Raw genomic sequence first — 23,829 nt, 5'->3', positions numbered from 1 at the left:
AAAGGCCAAAACCTAGGAAGAAACCTAGAGAGGAACCAGGCTATGAGGGGTGGCCAGTCCTCTTCTGGCTGTGCCGGGTGGAGATTATAACAGAACATGGCCAAGATGTTCAAATGTTCATAAATGACCAGCATGGTCAAATAATAGGTCTGGGACAGGTAGCACGTCCGGTGAACAGGTCAGGATTCCATAGCCGCAGGCAGAACAGTTGAAACTGGAGCAGCAGCATGGCCAGGTGGACTGGGGACAGCAAGGAGTCATCATGCCAGGTAGTCCTGAGGCATGGTCCTGGGGCTCAGGTCCTCGGAGAGAGAGAAAAAAAGAGAGAATTAGAGAGAGCATACTTAAATTCACACAGGACACCGGATAAGACAGGAGAAGTACTCCAGATATAACAAACTGACCCTAGCCCCCGACACATAAACTACTGCAGCATAAATACTGGAGGCTGAGACAGGAGGGGTCAGGAGACACTGTGGCCCCATCCGATGATACCCCCGGACAGGGCCAAACAGGAAGGATATAACCCCACCCAATGCACAGCCCCCACACCACTAGAGGGATATCTTCAACCACCAACTTACCATCCTGAGAGAAGGCCGAGTATAGCTCACAAAGATCTCCGCCACGGCACAACCCAAGGGGGGGCGCCAACCCAGACAGGAAGATCACATCAGTGAATCAACCCACTCAAGTGACGCACCCCTCCTAGGCACAGCATGAAAGAGCACCAGTAGACCAGTGACTCAGCCCCTGTAATAGGGTTAGAGACAGAGAATCCCAATGGAAAGAGGGGAACCAGCCAGGCAGAGACAGCAAGGGCAGTTCGTTGCTACAGAGCCTTTCCGTTCACCTTCACACTCCTGGGCCAGACTACACTCAACCATATGACCCACTGAAGAGATGAGTCTTCAGTAAAGACTTAAAGGTTGAGACCGAGTTTGTGTCTCTCACATGGGTAGGCAGACCATTCCATAAAAATGTCTCTATAGGAGAAAGCCCTGCCTCCAGCTGTTTGCTTAGAAATTCTAGGGACAATTAGGAGGCCTGCGTCTTGTGACCGTAGCGTACGTGTAGGTATGTACGGCAGGACCAAATCAGAGAGATAGGTAGGAGCAAGCTCATGTAATGCTTTGAAGGTTAGCATTAAAACCTTGAAATCAGCCCTTGCCTTGACAGGAAGCCAGTGTAGGGAGGCTAGCACTGGAGTAATATGATCAATTTTTTGGGTTCTAGTCAGGATTCTGGCAGCCATATTTAGCACTAACTGAAGCTTATTTAGTGCTTTATCCGGGTAGCCGGAAAGTAGAACATTGCAGTAGTCTAACCTAGAAGTAACAAAAGCATGGATTCATTTTTCTGCATTATTTTTGGACAGAAAGTTTCTGATTTTTGCAATGTTACGTAGATGGAATAAAGCTGTCCTTGAAACAGTCTTGATATGTTCGTCAAACAGGGTCCAGAGTAACGCCGAGGTCCTTCACAGTTTTATTTGAGACGACTGTACAACCATTAAGATTAATTGTCAGATTCAAACAGAAGATCTCTTTGTTTCTTGGGACCTAGAATAAGCATCTCTGTTTTGTCCAAGTTTAAAAGTAGAAAGTTTGCAGCCATCCACTTCCTTATGTCTGAAACTCAGGCTTCTAGCGAGGGCAATTTTGGGGCTTCACCATGTTTCATTGAAATGTACAGCTGTGTGTCATCCGCATAGCAGTGAAAGTTAACATTATGTTTTCGAAAGGCATCCCCAAGAGGTAAAATATATAATGAAAACAATAGTGGTCCTAAAACGGAACCTTGAGGAACACCGAAATTTACAGTTGATTTGTCAGAGGACAAACCATTCACAGAGACAAACTGATATCTTTCCGACAGATAAGATCTAAACCAGGCCATAACTTGTCCGTGTTGACCAATTTGGGTTTCCAATCTCTCCAAAAGAATGTGGTGATCAATGGTATCAAAAGCAGCACTAAGGTCTAGGAGCACAAGGACAGATGCAGAGCCTCCGTCTGATGCCATTAAAAGGTCATTTACCACTTTCACAAGTGCAGTCTCAGCGCTATGATGGGGTCTAAAACCAGACTGAAGCATTTTGTAATAATTGTTTGTCTTCAGGAAGGCAGTGAGTTACTGCGCAACAGCCTTTTCTAAGAATTTTGAGAGGAATGGATATATTATATATTATAATATATTATAATATAATAGACACGCACAGACATAAACACACACAGACACACACAGATATAAACACAGACATGCACAGACATAAACACAGACACACACAGATATAAACACAGACATGCACAGACATAAACACAGACATAAACACAGACACGCACAGACATAAACACAGACACGCACAGACATAAACACACACAGACATAAACACAGACACACACAGACATAAACACAGACAGGCACAGACATAAACACACACAGACAGGCACAGACACGCACAGACATAAACACAGACATGCACTGACATAAACACACACAGACATAAACACACACAGACATAAACCCACACAGACATAAACACGCACAGACATAAACACAACCAAAGATAAACAGACACACACAGACATAAACACAGACACACACAGACATAAACACACACAGACATAAACACAGACACACACAGGCATAAACACAAATAGACACACACAGACATAAACACACACAGGCATAACACACACAGAGATATAAACACAGACACACACAGACATAAACACAGACACACACAGGCATACACACACATAGACACACACAGACATACACACATAGACACACACATATATAAACAAACACAGACATAAAAACACACAGACAAACACACACATACACACACAGACATAAACACACGCACACACACAGACATAAACACAGTACAGACAGTAACGCAAACACACACTGAGAAACGCAAGCAATCAGACACAGGCACACACATAATACACAGAAAGACTCACAAACTCTCTCATACACGCACAGAGACAAGCACACAGTAACAGGCATCGTGCCCCAGCCCAGCCAGTCCCCAAACGATCCGGGTCCTGATTTGAATTAGTTCCGGTTGTTATGAGCAGAACTATAAAGCCTCAGAGCTCATGCAACAAGAGGCGGGTGGTGAAGGAGGTTAGCGTTTTATAAAGGGACGCAGGGGTCGGACAGCTATACCCCAGGGGCCTTCACAAGGGGTGTGTGTGTGTGTGTGTGTGTGGTGAGGAAAGGAAAAACACAGTAAAAGGAACCCAGCACTAACACAAAGCCGTACTAAAGCAGTCAGTCACAGAGAGCTGCTATAACTGGTAACAGACATGTCCACTAAGAGTCCTCCTTGGAAGAGAACAGTCTCGCTAAGGAAAGTACTTTGGATTACACACACACACACACACACACACACTTGGCTGTTATGTGGCTTGGGATAATACGTGGGATGCACGCAGGCATACACATACACACACACACACTTGGCTGTCATGTGGCTTGGGAATAACACGCTATTGTGTGCTCGCTGTTCCACAGAGGAGAAAGAATGGAAGCAGAAGACCAAATAAAGGTTAGCCAAGTGTGTTCAGTTGGAGCACAATGAGACAGTGGTTTTCAATTTCTGGATGAAACCATGAAACCAGAGACCGAAATTCTTCAGGTCCCAGAACCCAATACATAGGACGGGTTATACTAACACAAAGGACCAGAAGAAAATAGTTGAGACAAGGTCACTCTGACGCGGAACTCTCACCGAGTGATGACACTGGAGCACTTGATCGCCTTTTCCATGTGTCAAACAGAATAGGTCCTGTAAGCTTTTTCAGACGAATATCAATCGTGAAATCTATTCAAATCAAAGTTGTAAGTTAAGCTAAGGTTTATCCCCAGAGAGATACTGTAGAAAACCTTTTTTTCCTCCCCAACCACATTTGGCATGACTCTAAAATCTTCCTGCGTGGTGATTTGAGTCTAGATATTCCTTTTAAAGATGTTTACACTATGTGATGTTGGTGCTCACCAAATCCAGTCGGAGGTGGTAGCAGGGTCATGGGGTTGACTGTAGCCTGCGGTTATTAGCTGAACACACATGCATACCCCCCCATACACACACACACACACACTGAGCTGCAGCCTTAGCTGTCTGTAACAGTTGATCTGGATACCAACAAGTATAACAGTGTAGTCTGTTGCTGTGTTTTCAGCCTATTAGTTTGGATGGAGGTAGTGTATTGGTTTAGGTGGTTTAGTGGATATTGCAGACCGAGCTCTCTCTCATATCTGCTGGATTACTCAGAGTTGTCGGCTCCTTATCCAGATCAGACACACACACACACTCACGCCTCTCCAGTCTCCACACCGTTCCCGTACAACATAAAACTGCACAGCCATGACATTACAAAAGTATGGAACAAAGGTTCTATAGCAAAGGTTCTGTTGAGGTGTTTCAGCCAATAAAATGGATTGGCAGTACTTGTGCCACCATAGCTAACTATTGACCCAAGCCCAACCTATGGCATTATCCAATGTGTGTTATTAAAGGAGTGGTGGTTTTAAAGGGATACTTCGGGATGCTGGCAATGAGGCCCCAATCACATAGTATCCCTTTAAGATACAGCGCCAGTCCATTACCCCCATAGCCATATGTTTTCATTACACTTCCCCTTTAATGGCGGGTGGCACGTCAAAATAAAGCACCCGTTTATTGTTTGATCTCGGCTCCGCTCATTAAACCCTTTAATGAATTACCAGTTGGTATTATTATTATATTATGCAGTTAAAAAAATTGCCCCCTTCTAGATTGCAAAAGAAAACACACACTAGAAAGCAGACACGCACACACACCAGAGAAGATGTAATAACAGAGTGTTTCTATCAGGAGTTAGTTTAAAGCCAGGAGAAACATGCTCCTAGGCCAGACGTTGTAATTAGAGCTAGCTGGGGAGACCAGGGTGGGGTCCCTTCGCTGGCAGAGTGTGTTCAGGACACACACAGTATGTGCAGACACACACAGTATGTTCAGGACACACACAGTTTACCCGAAAGAAAACACACCCGTCGCACATGGTAATTAAGTCTGTGGTTATGGTGACACTGGCTGTGTGTGTGTGTGTGTGTGTGTGTGTGTGTGTGTGTGTGTGTGTGTGTGTGTGTGTGTGTGTGTGTGTGTGTGTGTGTGTGTGTGTGTGTCTGTGTGTGTCTGTGTGTGTGTGTGTGTGTGTGTGTGTGTGTGTGTGTGTGTCTGTGTGTGTCTGTGTGTGTGTGTGTGTGTGTGTGTGTGTGTGTGTGTGTGTGTGTGTGTGTGTGTGTGTGTGTGTGTGTGTCCGTGTGTGTGCGTGCGTGTGTGTGGTAAACCCGTGGTGACCAGGCCACGAAATCTGTTACCTTTTACCCGTCACTTTTTCCACCCACAATTTGTTTTTTATTTTGATTGATTCTGTTGTTATTGGGCGACCATGTTGGATATCAAAGGCTCGCTGAGACCCACGTCAAGCCTCCCTCCACCCATCTAATGAAAATACAGACTGATCCAATACCTCTGGGAGGGACAAGAGAGAGAAAGAGAGAGTATAATAAGGAGGGAGGGAAGAGAGAAAGAGAGAGTGAAGGAGTAAGGAGAGAGAGGGAACAGGGGGAGAGAGAGGGAACAGGGGGAGAGAGAGGGAGCAGGGGAGAGAGAGAGGGAGCAGGGGGAGAGAGCAGAGGGAGCAGGGGGAGAGAGCAGAGGGAGAAGGGGGAGAGAGAGAGAGTGAGAGTGAAGGAGTAAGGAGAGAGAGGGAGCAGGGGGAGAGAGCAGAGGGAGAAGGGAGAGAGAGAGAGTGAAGGAGTAAGGAGAGAGAGGGAACAGGGGGAGAGAGAGAGGGAGCAGGGGGAGAGAGAGAGGGAGTGAAGGAGTAAGGAGAGAGAGGGAACAGGGGGAGAGGGAGAGGGAGTGAAGGAGTAAGGAGAGAGAGGGAACAGGGGGAGAGAGAGAGGGAGCAGAGGGAGAAGGGGGACAAGGGGGAGACAGAGAGAGAAAGACTAGAGCTAGAAAGTGAATACAGTTGAAGTCGGAAGTTTACATACACCTCAGCCAAATACAATTCCTGACATTTAATCCTAGTAAAAAATTCCCTGTCTTAGATCAGTTCAAATCACCACTTTATTTTAAGAATGTGAAATGTCAGAAAAATAATAGAGAGCATAATTTATTTAAACTTGTATTTCTTTCATCACATTCCCAGTGTGTCAGAAGTTTGCATACACTGACTTTGTATTTGGTAGCATTGCCATTAAATTGTTTAACTTGGGCCAAACGTTCCGGGTAGCTTTCCACAAGCTTCCCACAATAAGTTGGGTGAATTTTAGCCCATTCCTCCTGACAGAGCTGGTGTAACTGAGTCAGGTTTGTAGGCCTCCTTGCTCACACACACGTTTTCAGATCTGCCCACAAATGTTCTATAGAAATAAGGTCAGGGCTTTGTGATAGCCACTCAAATACCTTGATTTGTTGCCCTTAAACAATTTTGCCACATGTTTGGAAGTTTGCTTGGGGTCATTGTCCATTTGGAAGACCCATTTGCGACCAAGCTTTAACTTCCATGTCTTGAAATGTTGCTGCAATACATCCACATAATTTTCCTACCTCATGAAGCCATCTATTTTGTGAAGTGCACCAGTCCCTCCTGCAGCAAATCACCCCCACAACATGATGCTGCCACTCCCGTGCTTCACGGTTGGGATGATGTTCTTCGGGCTTGCCGGCCTCCCCCTTTTTCCTCCAAACATAACGATGGTCATTATGGCCAAACAGTTCTATTTTTGTTTTATCAGACCAGAGGACATTTCTCCAAAAAGTATGATCTTTGTCCCCATGTGCAGTTGCAAACCGTAGTCTGCCTTTTTTATGGTGGTTTTGGAGCAGTGGCTTCTTCCTTGCTGAGCGGCCTTTCAGGTTATGTCGATATAGGACTCGTTTTACTGTGGATATAGATACTTTTGTACCTGTTTCCTTCATCATCTTCACCTGGCTGTTGTTCTGAGAATGAGTACATTTATCTCCAGGAGACAGAATTCGTCTCCTTCCTGAGCGGTATGACGTGGTCCCATGGTGTTTATACCTGCGTACTATTGTTTGTACAGATGAACGTGGTACCTTCAGGCGTTTGTAAATTGCTCCCAAGGATGAACCAGATTTGTGTAGTCTACAGTTTTTTTTCTGAGGTCTTGGCAGATTTTTTTTTTTCTTTCCCATGATGTCAAGCAAAGAGGCACTGAGTTTGAACGTAGGCCTTGAAATACATCCACAGGTACACCTCCAATTGACTTAAATTATGTCAATTAGCCTATCAGAAGCTTCTAAAGCCATGACATCATTTTCTGGAATGTTCCAAGCTGTTTAAAGGCAAAGTGAACTTAGTGTATGTAAACTTCTGACCCACTGGAATTGTGATACAGTGAATTGTAAGTGAAATAATCTGTCTGTAAACAATTGTTGGAAAAATGACTTGTGTCATGCACAAAGTAGATGTCCTAACCGACTTGCCAAAACTATAGTTTGTTAACAAGAAATTTGTGGAGTGGTTGAAAAACTAGTTTTGTATGTAAACTTCCGACTTCAACTGTACGTGTGGAATGATAGGTCTTTGGAATCTAATGGACTTAGTAAATACCCTCAGTGCATGTGATGTGTAGAGATTTGAGGTCATTTTCCATTTAATTCCAACCTCCTCATACCCTCACTGACTCACAATCCAAATCCCAGCCAGGGAGCTCTTTTGCCCCTGCTTTGAAAAGAGGGGGAAATGTGTTGGTGTTAGGAGAGGCTAAAAACATCAGAGACACCTAACACCCAGGGCTTTCTGGAGCATCACACTAATGAAAAGACAGTGGATAGACAGTGGCAGAGCTTTGCACGCACACACACACACACACACACACACACACACACACACACACACACACACACACACACACACACACACACACACACACACACACACACACACACACAGTGGAGGCGCTCTCCACAGAAGATAACCCCTGCTTATGGTTAAATAAAACGGCCTTCCGTACGAGGACAGTCACTACACTGAGAAAACAGGCCAGGGAGATCTGTCTCTCTCTATTTTCCTTCTTCCTTTCTCTCCAAATAGTTTTCACAGATGAATGAATAGCATTCTTGCCTCCATGTGACCTCTCCGTTCTCTTGTCACTTTGCCACACCACCCGGAGTGTAGCTGTACTGAGACTTTTCTGAACCCTTTCGGCTTTGATGTTCTCACTGAAAAGTGTTCAAAGATGACATTCTCCACTCCAGTCCTCTCAGGGTGTGCTAAGATGTACTAACCCTTCTTGACCCACTCTCCTTTGATGTGTCGTCCCGTCCCCCGTCCCCCCCAACAGGTCCTCCAGGAGGAGACGTCCATCCCGGGCAGCGACCTCAACCTGCTGTACCTGTCCTCGCGGGCGGCCGGCTACAAGCCTGTCCTCAAGGTCACCATGACACAGGCCAGTGTGCCCTTCAACCTCATGAAGGTAGGGATTTCTTCTTTAGGTGTACCTAAATTGTGACTGGCATTGCTATCTCCGTAGGTCTTGTAGGTGTTACATTTCAGCCCAAAATACAGTGAATAGAAAATACAGTGAACATTTGAGTAAATGTGCTAACACAAAACCAGGGCTACAGTTTATTTGGATGTCAAATGCCTTTTGAGTGCAACATGTACAGTCAGTCTTGCCCTAGCTGGCCATTATAATGCCCGTCTGAAAATTAGTTTATTTCATAATCTATTCCAGGTGCACCTGATGGTGGCGGTGGTGGGGCGTCTGTTCCAGAAGTGGTTCCCTGCCCAGCCCAACCTCTCCTACACCTTCATCTGGGACAAGACAGACGCTTACAACCAGAAGGTCTACGGCTTGTCTGAGGCAGTCGGTGAGTACTGTGGAGCAGGCCAAAGTACGCCACGAGTTAAAGGGAAATTGAAAACATGTTCATATTCATCATCTCCAGCACCAACCCAACATCAACGTGCGTTTCTATGTTTTGTGGGGGAAAAGATAGAAGGAGATAAATGTTTCAGATGACGTCATCGGTGTGCATCATGTGATTTTAACCAATTGCCTACTGATTGCTTACTAATAGTCTACTAATAACTTATCTTCCTCTATTTTGTTACTACAAAACATAGAAACGCTCCCTTTTCACATATGTTGATGTTGGGGTGGTGCGCACATTTTGAAATGTCCCTTTCAGGTTGATTTCTCCCCAAAGGGCATAAACTCTTGGGCATGAAAGGTGACAGGCAGACACACATACTATTTCTTCAGTGATGCTACGTGCGGCCTACTCCTTTGTCCGCCTTTCCTAAGCCCGCGTTGAGCACATACATTACATGTGCCTTTTTCTTAAACAGCTCTTTGTAAATGCCAAGGAAGCCCCTAACAGACTGCTGACAAAGAACTGACTTCAGTCCGATGTGTGGGCTGAACGGTGGAGGAAGTGTTTTGGTCTAATACAGAACGTTGAGGCCTTCTGATCAGCCTGTGTGATGTCTGTCTCCACGACGATATGCTAATGAGTTCCACAACTGCTGCTTGTGGTCCTTCTTCACTATTTTTTCTCTGTTCTTTTTTTTTCTTTCTTCCGGTTTTTTCTTTCCACACCTGTATGATAACTCTACAACACAACTACCACTGCAGAGAGGAAGACATTGTTCTTTATTTCACACACACACGCACATGCACACACACACACACACACACACACGCACATGCACACACACACACACGCACATGCACACACACACACACACACACACGCACATGCACACACACACACACACGCACGCACGCACGCACACACACACACACACGCACATGCACACACACACACACACACACACACATATATACACACACACACACACACACATACATACATACATACATACACACACGCTCAGCTTTCTGAAGGTCATGGCAAAAGATGGCTTCCTTCTAACTAAAATACAGCCGGGCAGGTGCAGCTGCTTCTGGAGACCGTTGATGGTTGTGCTCACAATGACATCCCCAACCACACTTGTCACCCTACGCTCAAGCTGTTTCACTCTGAGTCCCTGACAGGCAGGCAGACAGACATGCCGCGGCATGTTATTTTCAGTCCTGTGGGATTGGGGAGGGAGGGAAAGGAAGTTGGCCAGTGTAAAACTACCCATGTTTCTCTCATGTGTAAATAAATACAAAATGACCGCCTTTACATAAACAAACTGTTAGACACTGTAGACGCTGCAGCGTTATTATTGTTGAGTCTAATGTATTCCTGCTTTGCCAGGAAGGAAGAGATAGGAGAAGGAATAGGAGGGTGTTATTAGAAATGGCCCAGGCCCAAGTCATATTGATTGATTGGGTTTTCACCTTCTAACCTCCCCTTCGTCAGCATTTGTTTTTTTCCAATTGCATTATGTTTGTCTGGTAATTTGGCCTGCGCCATTATTGCCCCCTCAGAGGGGGGTTTGTCGTAATGTGATCGGCTGAAGACAGATAGGAGTTTAAAAAGAGCTGTAAAGGAGATGATTATCAAGTTTGGGAAAGTTCTGTTATTACAAACTGAGTGGAGGTGTTGAGATATGACGGCAGAGATGAATTGTAATTGTGTAAGACGACTAATTGGAATCCCTCGACAAAAAATAAATAATACCAATAACATTGTCTAGGCTTGTACTTGGCGTTAGTCAGTTGGAGTCTTGTCATGAACAGTATCTGTGCTAACCCGATCCCCTCCTTCATGTTCCTGTTGTAGTGTCCGTGGGTTTTGAGTACGAGTCGTGTCTGGACCTGATCCTATGGGAGAAGAGGACAGCCACACTGCAGGGCTATGAGCTTGACGCGTCCAACATGGGAGGCTGGACGCTGGACAAACACCATATACTGGATATCCAGAACGGTAGGAACATGACTGCACACACACACACACACACACACACACACACCGAGCAGACATGCGTGGGGACGCTCACACGCACATACAGGACCTCCCCACACACATACAGGACCTCCCCACACACACTCTCTCTCTCTCCCTCACTCTCTCACACACAAACAAACTCACATTTACACACATGCACACAAACACACTCATCACCAAGGACTGTACATATGAATGGACAAAGCCATCAATCATGTGACAATATTCTTTCCTATGTGAAGACTCAACAAACAGGGCATTGAAGCCAAGTGAAGTCTGTTAAGATGGAGTCTCATGGAGACAACATACGCAGTTGGAACTATTCCAGGAAGTGAAGTTGCAGGCTAGCTCAGTGCTGCCCCCTCTCATTGAGTAACTCAAATTGAAGGCTGACTGGGGTACTGCAGGCTGCCATGACCAACTAAATTATCATTAGAACTTATGTGTGAGATTTTAAAATAATCAGTTCAAGGAAATACATCTGATCTATTGGAAGCAATTATTGGTACCATGATTGTTTTCGGGAAAAAAACGTTTTATTTACAGGACTATTGACCACGAAGATTGACATTTTTTTCCATTCACTATAATGGAGGATCCTGTTTTATGCCAATAATGCCTGCAGTACCACGGTCGGCCTTGAACTTCCGTGGCTTCAGTGAGAGGGAGCAGTTTTTCTCCCCTGCTCGTCAGACGCGTACAGATTCCCCCACCACCTCTACCTCCAGCTTAATGCCTATCCTACAGCCGTAACTCTAATTCATGCCTTGTTCACCTTTAGAAGCTACCTAAGTGGTCCTTCTCAACAGATTTACACAGGGCTTATCGTTATTCGCTGACATAAGCTTGTTAAACAGGAAGCTCAACAGCGCATCAATTACAGGTGCTATCTATCGTACAGACACGGTGAGGAGCTTTAGCAACACTAAGTCACATCACAGTAGACAGGAATGAATCGGGGAGTGTGTGTGTGTGTGTGTGTGTGTGTGTGTGTGTGTGTGTGTGTGTGTGTGTGTGTGTGTGTGTGTGTGTGTGTGTAAGCCACGATGGGCTGACTGACGACATATCTCATCTAGCGCCCATGTTAATGTAAACACTGCTAACCAAACGAGGAGCATCATCGACTTATCTGTCAGAGGGACCTTGATGGAGAGGGAGAGAGAGAGATTCTTTACGGGCCACCATGTCATCAACAAGACATCAGATAAGCTGTGATGTATGCCAGCCATGCCACCCTCTACCCTGACCAGTGACACTTCAACAGGAGAAACAGAGGGGGAGAGATGGCAGAGAGAGAGAGAGGGATGGGGAGAAGAGATGGAGGGGAAGATGTAGAGAGAGAGGAGGGAGGAGAGAGTGTTGAGTATCCCTAACACATACTGTAGGTCTAAAGCCCTTAAAGAAGGTCAAATCCGGTTAAGACAGAATGTGTTCATAAGTGAATGTGTAGCAAAACTCCCACACACCATCCCCTTATCCTCAACCCTCCCGTTTGACGTCCGTCCACTTTTCAAACTGACACGTGTTAATTGAATCAGCCCCGTCGTCTAGGCGACCAAACGACCATGACAGGAGTGGGAGAGATAAGATCAGCTCAGACCGGGACAGGGACAGGCGTCCGCTAGATTTGCCTGTCATAAATACCCTCCCAGACAGACTCTTAACAGAGCGGGAGTCTATAACAGACACACACATTGGATGTCAATAGGGACAGAGGGACAGAGGGGATCATGCTGGTTCCTAGTGAAGGCCCAATCTACCAGAGTAATGAGACTGGAGATGAGATGAGGCTGCAGTGGTGGAGACTGCTTGCTATCCGGTATCCTTGGGACGTCCATGCCCTAAAACCTAACCCTAACCCCTACTCTAACCATAACCATAACCCTTACCTATCCTTAACCCGTATATATCCCTAACCCTTACTTTAAACATTCTCAATTTCAATGGGGTAGGGACGTCCTAAAGATCCAACTGGGATTTCGTGAAAAGCAGGGAATTTATTTAAAGTTTCAGGAATTTTGCAACCGTATGTACAGAATATATGACTTCAGCTTCATTAAAATGTTATAATCTACACTCTTTTTAATGTGTGACCCATGACCCTAAACTGATGATTAAACAGAACTTTCCTTTATAACAGCTCACGTTTATAGTTTATACCTACAGAGTTAGGAAACTTACCGTTTCCATACCCTCTGGTACTCTCTGTAGACTTACTGTATGGAAAAGATGATCCCACTGCTTTAAACAGTAGAGTAGGTTGGAAATAGTTGTCGCTATTGTAGTAGGAGCCAAAAGGCCTGCAGGATGAATGCATGGTTATGGGAAGTCCTGGACTTATAAACCGTTAGACAACGACCAACCGTCAGCCATCACATGACATGTTTGACATTACAGTCCTGTAGCAGACGCTCTTATTCAGTCACTCACATTCTGCACTCAGCAAACTGAAGCAGAATGAGAAAATACTGCAAATGTGTCATATGCAAGTCACTTCAGTAACTAGCTGCAGCGATCAAAGCCATAGACATTATTCTGAATATTCACAATGCTGAGGGGGAAGCAGAGGAGGAGTCTGAGAATGACCAAAGTGTCTGATATTGAATACAGGCTATGTAGTAGTGTGAAGGAAGGACATTGATGCACTGAATCCTAATTGCTGTTAAACGCTTCCCCTCCGTTCATTCTTTGGTTCACACACATGAACTCACAATGCTCGTAGGCCGCTACAAAACACACACCCAGCTAATGAACGGACAGTCACGTGTCCGGTTGTTTGGTTGTCAGGGGCGATCGTCGTCAAGCAGGCTCAGGTTGCCGGGGCGGTGGTGTAGGGGTTACAGGGGGGGGTTTACGGGGTCTTGCTCTTTCAGTCATCCAACTCTTTAGTGACACTAAGCCTTCTTTCAACTCTCCGGCTTAGTCTCAGCTGTCTGAAGGAATTCCGCTGGTCTTTCATCTCTCACACACACACACACACACACACACACACACACACACACACACACACACACACACACACACACACACACACACACACACACACACACACACACACATACAAACACACACACACATATATACACACGCAAACACTCACACACACACACCACGATCACACACATATACACACACACAAACCCACATACACACAAACATGCACACACATACACACACATGCACACACACATATGAACAACCTATACATACAGTTGGCAGTTTGACCCAGACCCAACACCCCCACTCTCCCACCCTCCTCTGGGTCCCAGTTAGTCACACCTCTCCTTATCCCACTTTCCCTCCTTTCCCAAGATCCCCCAAACACGCACATACACACACTCACCCCCCCTCGACACACACACACCTACTACCCCAACCACTCCATTACAACCCCATATCACCATCTCACTCCCTGACCCTTTGATTGGCCCCATTACTCCATCAGTTAGCACAGAAATCAGACTCCATTACTCCATCAGTTAGCACAGAAATCAGACTCCATTACTCCATCAGTTAGCACAGAAATCAGACCCCATTACTGGGGCATCTCAGACAGCCTCCTACTCACAGGACACTGGACCTCCATTACTGCTTTGTAGCCCCAAAATGGCCACCACAACACAGTTCCTGTCCATCAGTCCTTCAGTCCACCTACTAGGACAGGACACTGTACTGCCTCTGTTTCCCCAAAATGACCGCCACAACACAGTTCCTGTCCATCAGTCCTTCAGTCCACCTACTAGGACAGGACACTGTACTGCCTCTTTTTCCCCAAAATGACCGCCACAACATAGTTCATGTCCTTCAGTCCTTTAGTCCACCTACTAGGACCCAGATAGGACACTGGACTTGCATTACTGCTCTACAGAGCCAAAAAGGCTACCACAACACAGTTGTTTTGGTGATATGTAACTTTTAAGTTGCATGTATTTGGAACAATCTACATTGGTCAGTCCAAAATTACTTTTGAATTCTGTCATGGAAATAAATCTATTTCCTGTTACCAAGTAATTTACGGCTCATCTGCCTTTAGATTTCCATGTGGACCAATTTATCTGTGAATTCTGAAAGGTTATCCAAGGCTTGTTCCATAAGGTTGTGTTTTTAGGGAGTGATATTGGTTCTTGTAGAATACATTTAGTTTTCCTCCATGTGGTTATAGTGTTTTTAACTATACTGTTGTTTATGTGGTTGTAATGACAGCCTTGTCGTTGTTAGTCTCTGTCTTCTTCCCCTGGCCACAGGAAGTGTGTCACATATCACAGTACAATGGCAGTGGACACACTACCCTTCTTCTCCTTCCCTCCATCCCTCCCTCCTTCATCCCTCCTTCCCAATGTCCTCTATCTGTCACCACATCCATCAAATTACCAGTCATCCCTCTCTCTAAATCCCCAGGGCTTTCACTAGACGAGAACTTGAGCCCTCACAGCAGCGATGTGTGTGTGTGTGAGGGTCTTGTGCGTGTCAGTGCACTACACACCCAGATCAAACACACTGACTAACAGATCCCTCTCACTGTGAGATTGATGTCCAGATATTTATTTCCTTGAAAGATGCATTTATACGCATCGATTTATTTCAAATGCGAGCAGCTTCTAGTATTTCTCCTTCTGCAGTGATATCTGAATCAGAGCCTGTTGTGCTTTCTGGTTTATATCACACATGTATGTACACACACACATAACACACACATTACACACACACACACATTCATTATGTCACCCCCCGCTAGATAGACATGTAAGAAGTGTTGGCCAGCAGCAGTTAAGTGATAGATGACCACATCACAGCTTTCTCCTCGTAGACTATCATCACCACACGTCTTTTATCAGACATCTCCTCTTACGTAAGGCCGCTAGGAATCCAGGAATCTGTCAGTCGCTCGACAGTTTAGAGAGAGGGAAAAGAGAGGGAGGAGAGGGAGAAGAGAGAGATGAGAGGGAAAAGAGAGACAGGAGAGGGAGATGAGAGAGATGAGGGGGAAAAGAGAGAGAGGAGAGGGAAAGGAGAGAGAGGAGAGGGAGATGAGAGAGAAAAGAGAGGGAAGAGAGGGAGGAGAGAGAGATGAGAGAGATGAGAAGGAAAAGAGAGGGAGAAGAAAGAGAAATGAGAGGGAGGAGAGAGAGAAAAGAGAGGGAGGAGAGAGAGAAAAGAGAGGGAGGAGAGAGAGAAAAGAGAGGGAGGAGAGAGAGAAAAGAGAGGGAGGAGAGAGAGAAAAGAGAGGGAGAAGAGAGAGAAAAGAGAGGGAGAAGAGAGAGAAAAGAGAGGGAGAAGAGAGAGAAAAGAGAGGGAGAAGAGAGAGAAAAGAGAGGGAGGAGAGAGAGAAAAGAGAGGGAGAAGAGAGAGAAAAGAGAGGGAGGAGAGAGAGATGGGCGAGATGAAGCCACAGCTCTCACTCCTTTTTTCCTCCATCAGGCTGTTCCATCCTTTCAACTTCCTGTCTGCCGACTTCAAAGCCCTGATTGGCCCTCAAACACTTCCTGTGTCGACGATGTCTTCCTTCCTGTGTCACAACACCAGTGTGTTCTCTAAGTGGACTCACAACTTGACCCCCCCCCCCTTCTCTCTTTGACTAGTTTTTCTATCACCCTCTTCTACCTGGCCAGCCTCTTCTCTAGTGGGTGTGCAGGTCCAGATAAGCATAGTGTTTGGCAGCCATTATTGTGTCCATCCGGCATCTGCAACCACGACAGGTCTCTCAGGGGAAGCAGTGATGTCTGTAATCTGAAAGACAGCATTCATGGACAGGGGGAAAAGAAGCACTCTACTACCCAACTCACCCCGTAGACTCCAGACATCTCTCACACAAACTCATTCTCAATATTTCATTCTCTGTCATTCCCTTTTTCCTGGTCCTGTGTGTTTTGGCAGCACTCTCTCCACACATAAAAGCACTCTCTCACACATAACCCACCTAAAGGCAGTAGGAGGCAGGTGTTTTTACACACACACACACACACACACACACACACACACACACACACACACACACACACACACACACACACACACACACACACACACACCTTCTCTCTCATAGCATATACACTAACATATATTCTCCTGTATCCTCGTACCGACCGTCTCGTCTCTGATTGGTTGGGATTGTGTAATGTGGTGACGGAAGAACCCTGTGATGTCCCCCCTCCTTCCTCTGGGCCTGTCTCCCCCCTTTATCTCCTCTCCCTCTTCTCCCCCCTCTTTCTCTTTCCTTATCAGGCCTATTCAGAGGCCTGTGATGCTGTAGCTCCAGCAGCCAGCTCAGCAGGTGGGCCTCACTACCCACAATCCCACTGGAGTCCTTGGCACCTGGGGAAGCCAGTGTGCCTCGTTCTCATTCCCCCCATTTTAAACTCTGCCTCTCTCTCCCTCTCCATTTCCTTGGCCACGTCATTTAATGTAGTATCTCACTTTAGGGAGCTGTTATTGTTTTCCAATTCTTCTGAGTTGGAAATCCAACCAAAAAATTGGTTGTGTTGACGTCAGAAGAGCTGGAGACAGTCAATCTCTTTCAGAGACCAAGCAAGCACCACAGGGAAGCTCTTATAACCATTACCTAGATTAAGTTTTTATATCCATTATCTAGACTAAGCTTTTATAGCAATTACCTAGCTTAATCTTTTATAGCCATGACGGATTAAATTCTTATAGCCATCATCTAGATGAATTTGTATAGCCATTACCTAGATTAAGCTTTTATAGCCATAATCTAGATTAAGCTCTTATAGCCATTATCTAGATTAATCTCTTATAACCATTACCTAGATTAAGCTCTTATAGCCATTACCTAGATTAAGCTCTTATAACCATTACCTAGATTTAGCTCTTATAGCCATTACCTAGATTAAGCTCTTATAGCCATTACCTAGATTTAGCTCTTATAGCCATTACCTAGATGAAGCTCTTATAACCATTGCCTAGATTTAGCTCTTATAGCCATTACCTAGATGAAGCTCTTATAGCCATTACCTGTATTAAGATCTTATAACCATTACCTAGATTAAGCTCTTATAGCCATTACCTAGATGAAGCTCTTATAACCATTACCTAGATTTAGCTCTTATAGCCATTACCTAGATTAAGCTCTTATAGCCATTACCTGTATTAAGCTCTTATAACCATTACCTAGATTAAGCTCTTATAGCCATTACCTAGATTACGCTCTTATAGCCATTACCTAGATGAAGCTCTTATAGCCATTACCTAGATGAAGCTCTTATAGCCATTACCTGGATTCAGCGCTTATAACCATTACCTAGATTAAGCTCTTATAACCATTACCTAGATTAAGCTCTTATAGCCATTACCTAGATTAAGCTCTTATAACCATTACCTAGATTAAGCTCTTATAACCATTACCTAGATTAAGCTCTTATAGCCATTACCTAGATTAAGCTCTTATAACCATTACCTAGATTAAGCTCTTATAACCATTACCTAGATTAAGCTCTTATAGCCATTACCTAGATTAAGCTTTTATAAGCTCTTATTAGCTGTTACACATGCTAAAACACACATGGGTTGCAGTTTATTTCAATGAAATCGATAGAAAGGAAGAATTCTCGATCTACACACACAAACGCACACATACAGTGCAACACACACACGCTACACACACAGCACCTGGCCACAGTGGTGTTTTCCCTGGTAGGTCAGTCCAGGGCCTAACTGATTGAGTCGTTTTCCTACCCAGGACCCTGTTCATTTGTTATTGTTGATTTCCCCTCACACACCAGAGTCCCAAAAGGAGAGGTGGTGTGTACGCACGCACGCACATACAAACACACACACACACACATGCACCTAATGCTTTCCCGCTAGAGAGGAATATAGTGGTGAAGGGTGACTAGGGCAGAAATTCCACCTGAGAGTGGGAGGTGTGAATGCATGTGTGTGCATGTGTGTGTGTGTGTGTGTGTGTGTGTGTGTGTGTGTGTGTGTGTGTGTGTGTGTGTGTGTGTGTGTGTGTGTGTGTGTGTGTGTGTGTGTGTGTGTGCGTGCTTGCGTGCACGTGTGTGTGAAAACAGGAAATAGGCCACCCATCCCATTTCCTACATGTACCCTTGTGACCATCATTCTGACCATTGATATTTAAATTGGTGTGACTATTCCATAATAAACTGCTGAATTAATGCATTTATAGCATTCAAATAGGTCATCAGAAACCTCAGGCCACCAAACGTAACCTTTAATCAGCCAGAAAATGTATTGATTGGTCAGAATCTCATAGACTAAAAACTCAAAGAAGATGATAGTGTATTTTCTGACTGCAAGACAACAGCTTAGCTGGCCCATCCAAGCTACACCTGAACTATATTGAAAACTAATTCCACACATATAACAATAGATGTGGCCTAAAGACAATACTAAATTGACAATAGTCTGTTGGGTGAAAATATGATCAATTGCATTGACAAAGAAGGGAACAGAGATGACAAAATCATCCTACAGAGTTCCATGCAGGCCAGAAGTTCAAATTCCTAGACCCTATCAGAAACAGCAGATTCCAAGGTTTCTAATGAAGCTATTTTCGCCAAACAACTCTGCAAATTGTGCAGATGGTCTCTCTTTCAAAATACAGAATAACTGCAGCTACACATGCCTGCGTTCCTCATTTGAGTCCTGGTGACAATCAGCAAAAGCCATTTGGGCTATTTTTGTAATCTTCCATTATATTCTTACTCTAAAATATATGTGTGTTGACTGTGGTAGGGCAGGGCCCGTGATGTCTGCTAAACTTGGTTTCTCAAATGATTGCCTCGCCTGGTTCACCAACTACTTCTCTGATAGAGTTCAGTGTGTCAAATCGGAGGGTCTGCTGTCCGGACCTCTGGCAGTCTCTATGGGGGTGCCACAGGGTTCAATTCTTGGACCGACTCTCTTCTCTGTATACATCAATGAGGTCGCTCTTGCTGCTGGTGAGTCTCTGATCCACCTCTACGCAGACGACACCATTCTGTATACTTCCGGCCCTTCTTTGGACACTGTGTTAACAACCCTCCAGGCAAGCTTCAATGCCATACAACTCTCCTTCCTTGGCCTCCAATTGCTCTTAAATACAAGTAAAACTAAATGCATGCTCTTCAACCGATCGCTACCTGCACCTACCCGCCTGTCCAACATCACTACTCTGGACGGCTCTGACTTAGAATACGTGGACAACTACAAATACTTAGGTGTCTGGTTAGACTGTAAACTCTCCTTCCAGACCCATATCAAACATCTCCAATCCAAAGTTAAATCTAGAATTGGCTTCCTATTTCGCAACAAAGCATCCTTCACTCATGCTGCCAAACATACCCTTGTAAAACTGACCATCCTACCAATACTCGACGTTGGAGATGTCATTTACAAAATAGCCTCCAATACCCTACTCAACAAATTGGATGCAGTCTATCACAGTGCAATCCGTTTTGTCACCAAAGCCCCATATACTACCCACCATTGCGACCTGTACGCTCTCGTTGGCTGGCCCTCGCTTCATACTCGTCGCCAAACCCACTGGCTCCATGTCATCTACAAGACCCTGCTAGGTAAAGTCCCCCCTTATCTCAGCTCGCTGGTCACCATAGCATCTCCCACCTGTAGCACACGCTCCAGCAGGTATATCTCTCTAGTCACCCCCAAAACCAATTCTTTCTTTGGCCGCCTCTCCTTCCAGTTCTCTGCTGCCAATGACTGGAACGAACTACAAAAATCTCTGAAACTGGAAACACTTATCTCCCTCACTAGCTTTAAGCACCAACTGTCAGAGCAGCTCACAGATTACTGCACCTGTACATAGCCCACCTATAATTTAGCCCAAACAACTACCTCTTTCCCAACTGTATTTTATTTATTTATTTATTTATTTTGCTCCTTTGCACCCCATTATTTTTATTTCTACTTTGCACATTCTTCCATTGCAAAACTACCATTCTATATTGTATTTACTTTGCCACCATGGCCTTTTTTGCCTTTACCTCCCTTCTCACCTCATTTGCTCACATCGTATATAGACTTGTTTATACTGTATTATTGACTGTATGTTTGTTTTACTCCATGTGTAACTCTGTGTCGTTGTATCTGTCGAACTGCTTTGCTTTATCTTGGCCAGGTCGCAATTGTAAATGAGAACTTGTTCTCAACTTGCCTACCTGGTTAAATAAAGGTAAAATAAATAAATAAACTAGCACGTTGATTTCATTGGCATCATTAGCAGCCATAGCCTACTAAAAGCACAGATAATTACAACTCAAAACATGCTCTTCTATTCTTTTAAATACATTGTATTGTATAATGTTTTTTTATGACCTTCCTAAACTAAATATGATTGTATTTCCTTGTGATTGTTTATATTAAATGGATTTATTAGACAGGCGTCTATTGATAGGCTACTGGTCGAGGCCAGGCTATCCTAATGTTAAGTAAGCGTAGTCATTTTGACCCAAGTGGCGCTTTGAGGATGAAATGCCTCAAAACGTGTTTTATTTTATTATATTTATCTCAAAATATTGCTAGAGTTTAAAATACACATATTTAGGAAGAGGTGGGTTCGAGGTTTTTAATGAAAGGAAGTTATTGATATTCCAAAATTGAAAATGTCCAGATTGACCGTCTCTTGGCTGTTCTAGTGTTAACGGCTCAACAGAAGGGCTTCAAGGTCAATGTCACAGTCAGCACCACAAAGAGCCATGGCTGGACATGGAATAGAATCAGAATAGAATAGAACTCTAGTGAGGATAGACATTTCTCTTAATAATGGTCATTATTATTCAAATACGTCATACACATAGACATCATAGACAATACACTGCAGTCTTCAGGAAAATAATACTTCCCCAAATCATTTTACATTTACATTTACAATCAACCCAATACGTTGATGTTATGGCCTTCCGTTTAACTATGATGTCAGCTTCCGTATTGTAGATATTTAGAGCGGGTTCCAGTTCTAATCTCCATTACAGCGCATTATGCTGATTTTCTCTGACACGCCCCAAGACGGTTATCCTCTCGCTTTCTCTCCGTCTCAATAATGGAAAATGTGTACAAGCATATTTTATCGTCTCTACTCGTTCGCACACAGACGCACACAAACACACACACTCGTTCATAATGCATGCATTCAGGCAGAACCCGAGGATTATATTAACCCCTTGTTACCCTGATGTTGTAATACCCCATACAGACCTATTGCATTGTTACACTAATGTGACCGTGTCCGTGGTTCCTAAGGGAGGAGTTACTGTTCATGTCCATTAGGGACGCAGCCCATTTTCCCAATTCCTCTGCTATAGGAGTTCAACTCCTACAGAACATCTCTCAGAGGAGCCGAAACCATATGTATGCAGCTGGTGGGGATTGCTACCTGTATTAATATACAGTGTGTGCTTTCTCAGCCCCAATCCGTCTTTGTTAGGCCACTCCAGCACACACACACACACACACACACACACACACACACACACACACACACACACACACACACTATCCAAACCACTCCACAGCCCCAATCACCCAATCACATCAGCCTTTCAAACAGGCACGGCGCTGAGCCACCCGCTCTGCTATAGCTGACGCCAGCTCCACTCAGCATGATCCATCACAGCCGCTACTGCTATCGCTAACCGCTAACTCCGCTCAATCAGCTAATCAATGAAAGCGCATGGTGATCAGGGGGCGCTAGGCTAACTAGCTACTTGAGATTTAGGGGGTTCAGCTGGGGGTTCGGTGCTTGGCTACAGTTGGTCAGGGGTTCAGCTGGGGGTTCGGTGCTTGGCTACAGTTGGTCAGGGGTTCAGCTGGGGGTTCGGTGCTTGGCTACAGTTGGTCAGGGGTTCGGGCTGGCAGTTAATAAACCTAGCAAGTGGCAAAGCGGCTGCGCAGAATTCCAACATGTTGCCCGACGTGAATAATTTAAGGCACACAGCGTGACGCCATCCTTTGAAGTGCTTTCTTTGAAGCAAAAGCCCCCCCTTTTCCTCCTCTCTTCTCCTCCATCCATCCCTCTCTTCATCTCTTCCCCCTCTCCATCCAAAATAACTACACCAAGACTTGGTCCTGTTTGCACTGCCTTTTGGTTCCCAGTGGAATAACTTTGGTGACGCTGCTTCTAGTAGTTCTCTGTGAGACTACGGGTTCTATCCACCCCCCTCCTTTCTCTCTCCCTCCCCCCCCCCCCCTCTCTCTCTCTCTCTCTCTCTCTCTCTCTCTCTCTCTCTCTCTCTCTCTCTCTCTCTGTCTCTGTCTCTCTCTTTCTCTCTCTCTCTCTCTGTCTCTCCTCTCCCTCCTGTCTCTCTCTCTCCCTCTGTCTCTCTCTGTCTCTCTCTCTCTTCTCTCTCTCTCTCTCTCTCTCTCCGTCTTTCTGTCCTCTGAGTTCTGCTAAACGTACTAAAGAGCGAGAGAGAAAAAGAGGAATGAGAAAGGAGGGACGAGGCTGGTGTGGTTTGGCTGGGCGGTCGGGAGGAAGTGGAAATAATAACATGAAGTTTTGACGGAGGCTGTGGTTGAGGCGTAATTGCGAGCTCTGAAGATGACAGCAGTTTTGGGAGTTGTTGTTATTTCTGAATGACCCAAATGACCTACCCAACCATACATCCATCCCTCATCTCTCTCTCTCTCTCTCTCTCTCTCTCTCTTCATTCTTTCTCCCTTTCTCTCCACTGGCAAACACTTGAAAGATTGTTTTTAAAGCTATCCTGAACAAAAATATAAACAGTTCTTGACGTAAACCGGAGTGCCTGACACCTACTACAATACCCCGTTCAAAGGCACTTCAATCTGTTGTCTTGCCCATTCACCCTCTGAATGACACACATACACAATCCATGTCTCAGTTGTCTCGAGGCTTAAAAATCCTTGTTTAACCTGTCTCCTCCCCTTCCTCGACACTGATTGAAGTGGATATA

The 23,829-nt window shown here is 44.9% G+C and overlaps 1 protein-coding gene across 1 annotated transcript in view; it reads left to right on the top strand.

Annotated features, from left to right (window-relative positions):
• Positions 1-23,829, top strand: part of tenm3 (teneurin transmembrane protein 3) — a 380,000-nt gene that overhangs the window by 314,645 nt on the left and 41,526 nt on the right. The window contains exons 20-22 of the mRNA XM_031836697.1: positions 8,377-8,508; positions 8,770-8,905; positions 10,772-10,915. Coding sequence (XP_031692557.1) covers positions 8,377-8,508; positions 8,770-8,905; positions 10,772-10,915 — 412 coding nt within the window. The remainder of the gene's footprint in view (positions 1-8,376; positions 8,509-8,769; positions 8,906-10,771; positions 10,916-23,829) is intronic.

The sequence above is a fragment of the Oncorhynchus kisutch genome, linkage group LG12 (genome assembly GCF_002021735.2).
Source record: "Oncorhynchus kisutch isolate 150728-3 linkage group LG12, Okis_V2, whole genome shotgun sequence".
NCBI lineage: Eukaryota > Metazoa > Chordata > Actinopteri > Salmoniformes > Salmonidae > Oncorhynchus > Oncorhynchus kisutch.
This window is presented reverse-complemented; position numbering and strand designations above follow the sequence as displayed.